The following is a 3,908-nucleotide window of genomic DNA, read 5'->3' as shown; positions in this document are numbered from 1 at the left end:
TCATCATCATCATCTTCATCGTCATCATCTTCGTCAGCAGCAAGTTTTACTTTTTTCTGTGGAACCTTGCTTCCACCTCCAGGGGCAGATCGCTTTCCAGATATACTTAAGAGTTTCACGTCGTCTTCCTCTTCTTCTTCTGACTCTGCATCTTCCTCCACAGCTACTAAGTGCTGTCCACTAATATGCACAGGCCCTGAACCACACTTCAACCTTAAGACCACAGGTGGTGTTATTTCAAAGCCTCCAAGGGAAACTGTTGGCTGTACAGACATTTTCAGTGTTGCCAGTGTTACTTTAATTGGACTGCCTTCATAATTCATTACCTCTGCTTCAACAATGTGCAATTCATCCTTTGCACCAGCCCCTAAACTAACCGTTCTTAAAGATAACTGGTGTTCATTTTCATCATTATCCACTTTAAAGTGATAATCTTTGTCGGCCTTCAGTTCACAACCGAAAAGATAGTTCTGGGGCCTCAGGGGGCTCATGTCCATGTCCATCGAATCTTTCATGGGGTGGTGGCACGCACTTGGGTGGGCGAGAAGGCAGAGGGAGGTAAACGACTATGGCTACCAAAAACAGCCACGCAGGACGGAATCACTCCAGGGGGCAATTCATGTTTTACTTGCAATTCTCGCGATAACTTCAGGAAGTAGATAGTATGATTATATTCACTTCGTAGGTAAAGAAATCAAAACCCAGAGAAGCTAGGTCATGTGTTCCAAACTACCCAAATAACAAATGATGAGGCTGAAGTTCAGTTCCAGGTAGCCTGGTTCTGGTTAATGGTTAATGGTTAATGGTTATCAGGTCAAGGTAACACCTCTCATCCGGTTATTGATACTTTCCAATAAGATCACATGGGCCCGAGGGGCTAAAGAATTAAAATAAGCATTAAAAAATATTAACAGTTGGGTATACCGATATGCATGGTCTACAGAAATAATAAAAGCATCCAAATTCCATATTCCACATTAGCTGAAACTTCCTTACTACAGGTATGCTGTCAAATTCAAATTCTCTGAACATGATAGGGAGACTCTTATGTTAATGTGAATGGGAGCATGGAGGATGCATTAAATATGAAATCTATGCATCTTTTCCAAGGAGAAGTAGCAAATGCTTTTCGTTATGTACCCTATCCAACTCTTCAGTCCACAGCATTCAGTGCTAGGCTGGAGCTGACTCACACAGGAAGGTTCTGGGTTTACATCAGGAGACTTTCCTGAACACACCAGGCATGTGTGTGCCTACAGTCCAGGCTGGCTGAAGCTGCGGTTTGGGGACTTTGCTGGGAGTGCCCATCTCTCTTGCTTATGGGAGAAATAAAAAGAAAAAAAAATTAAGTGTTAGTGAATTAAAACAGAGAGAAGAGAGAGAGAGAGCAAGAACCCCTTTCTATTTCTTATTTAGAACTATTCTTATTTTTTTTGCTTTTATAATTTTGAATTCCAAAAATATAATCATTATTTATACAATGATTGACTAAACTTGTTTTAAGTTATGGAATTAATTGTTTTGTGCAGAGCTTTGAGGAATTCACTAATCATTACACATGTGGAGGACAAGAGACAAGCTACATATACAATGAACATGTGTATATCCACATAATACATAGTAGTCTTTTAAAAAAATCTTTCTTTCTTCCTTTTTTAAAAAAATTTTACCAGAAGGGGTATTTACTTGCCAGGGAGAAAGAGAGAGACAGAGAGAGAGGGAAAAAGTGAGAAAGCAATCCCCACAGAGAATGATCACATGGAAATCCGTTCTCGTTCATTTTCTCTCCTCTCTGGATTTTGGGTGTGCATGCACAGGCCCAGTGTGTTTTTCAAGCCACTGAGTCAAGGAGTTGGCAGTGTGGGATCTAAGGATCTTAACTACCATTCCAATGATGGCTGGTTGGTTCAATAATACCTATTCTAGCCAGAAGTCTAACAAAACATTACACAATGGCCAGTTTACATGATGTAAGCACACGGATGTGACACAATTTTAGGAACATTTGCATAGAAGACAAATGGAAATTGTGCCTTTAATTTCTAATGTCCAAGTTTTTAACCAAAATGTACATATGTATTATCAAAACAATCACTACTGAAATTTGACGGGGAAAAATGGAGCTTTTAAAGTGAATGCTTAAGTTCTATTCTGCTATTTTTCATCTGTGTTATATTTAATGTTTTCTTAGGTTTTACTAGTGTGTCTTAAATAAGAAATAAGTATACAATATGGTAATCTCTTAAGATCAAGGTGGGGAAAATAATCCCTGTGTTTTTCAAAATTCTAATCTGCAAAGAAGGGAAGTGCATTTTTAAAAATTGGTATTTAAAATTCTCTCCATCAGGGAACATTCTAGATCCTATAGACTTTACTACTGCATCTGTCAAACATACATTATCAAAACAAGAATTTGGGGAACCAACAGTTAGCATAATGGCTATGTCGCTGGATTCCCACGTAGTCGACAGCAGTTCGCTTCCCAGACCCGGTGGCTTAGGACTCACGCCGGGCGCGTGTGCATACGTGCCCAAGATCCCGAGAGGAGAATGGAGGAGAAGGGATTGTGGCGTGACCATCTCCCCTGGGGGGTAATTTCTTGCTTTCTGTCTCTATGTCTCTCTCTGTCTGTCTGGCGAGTGCATGCGACCTGTAGCGAAAACCTCTCAAAAAAAATCCCAAAAAACAAAAAACAGAAAAAGCAAAACAAACAAACAAACAAAAAAACGAAGAATTTGATTTTCTCATTTACCATTAAGTAGAAATATATCCAGTGAAACATAATATCTGTTTTCTTAACTAAGGGCCAGAAATCCCAACTGACTTCTGAATCCCAGTTTGGAATGAAGAAACACTGACCTGATTTGGCACTATTTTGATTTCTGAAGTTTAAACATAAAGGTTTGTATTCCCTGGTGACATCCTAGCTTTCAAAATTTATGCCCGACAGGACTTCTGCTTTTCTTAAAGTTAGAACATAAACAATTTATTCTGTCATGTTTATATGTCGCGCACGCGCGTGTGTGTGTGTGTGTGTATGTATTTTTGATATTTCCTGAACACAGTCTCACAGACTTGCAGGCACATACAACTATAATACTAGACCCATCAGGCTCAGAAGACAAGAGCCAAGGCTGCTTGACTTTCCTCCATCCCCTGAAGCTCACAGTCACTATCAGAGACTTGAAGAAAGCTGACCTCAGGGAGGCCCTCCAGCAGACCTTGGGCAAAGCTGCTTCCTGGCCTAGAGGTCAACTAGGCAAGCATAACGTGCCAGCCAACGCAGATTAGTCCGAATACAGTCCCCAAGCAAAGCATAAATGGCCCTTTCTGCAGGAGGGAAGAGGAGGGATGTTACTGAGCCCATAAATCCAGCTCATTTTTTCCAGGCATTCTCCAAATCCGTGTTCTCCTTTGCCTTCAGCTCCAAGAGGCCCAGAACTGAAGCCTTGGCTGGCGAAAGCACAGGTATCTGCCCACCTCAGCGTCCCCTCTTCTCTTCCTGTGTCTGGCGCACCCATTCGCCCAAGTGCAACTTTGAGTGGGTGCGGGACAAGCGAGGCAGGATGGCAGGGAAGACGCATGGCGAGAAAGCGCGCGTCGCACACGCACAGCCTGCCCCACTGGCGCGATGGGAAAGGGCGGGCTCCGGGACCAGGCAGTGGTGGGGAGAGGGCACCGGCCCGCCCCGGGGGGGCGCGGAGGGCGGAGCCACAGGCTGGTCCCAGGGTGCGCAGCTCCAGCGCGCGGGGAGGGCTCGCAAGCGTCCCAACCGTCCATCGTGCCACAGGCGAGTGTCCCGGACCCAGGACGCTGTCTCCACCCAGTCCGCGATCTCGTGGTCCGAAGGTGCGTCCGCACTCATGTCCCAGCGCAGGGAGCAGGAGGCGCTCGCAGCCAGCTGCCTG

General features: G+C 44.0%; 1 protein-coding gene across 1 annotated transcript; it reads right to left on the bottom strand.

Moving 5' to 3' along the window:
* Window positions 1-2: 2 nt before the first annotated feature.
* Window positions 3-572, bottom strand: LOC114004949 (nucleophosmin; the record flags this gene model as incomplete). Its single annotated transcript, XM_027766076.1, has 1 exon — window positions 3-572. A coding segment is annotated over exon 1 (513 nt), but the record flags the coding sequence as incomplete, so codon positions are not given.
* Between the last annotated feature and the right edge of the window lie 3,336 nt (window positions 573-3,908).

The sequence above is a fragment of the Tupaia chinensis genome, unplaced genomic scaffold (genome assembly GCF_000334495.1).
Source record: "Tupaia chinensis unplaced genomic scaffold, TupChi_1.0 Scaffold140548_1, whole genome shotgun sequence".
Taxonomy (NCBI): Eukaryota; Metazoa; Chordata; class Mammalia; order Scandentia; family Tupaiidae; genus Tupaia; species Tupaia belangeri.
Note: the sequence above shows the minus strand (reverse complement) of the source record. Positions and strands in the feature narration are given on the sequence as shown.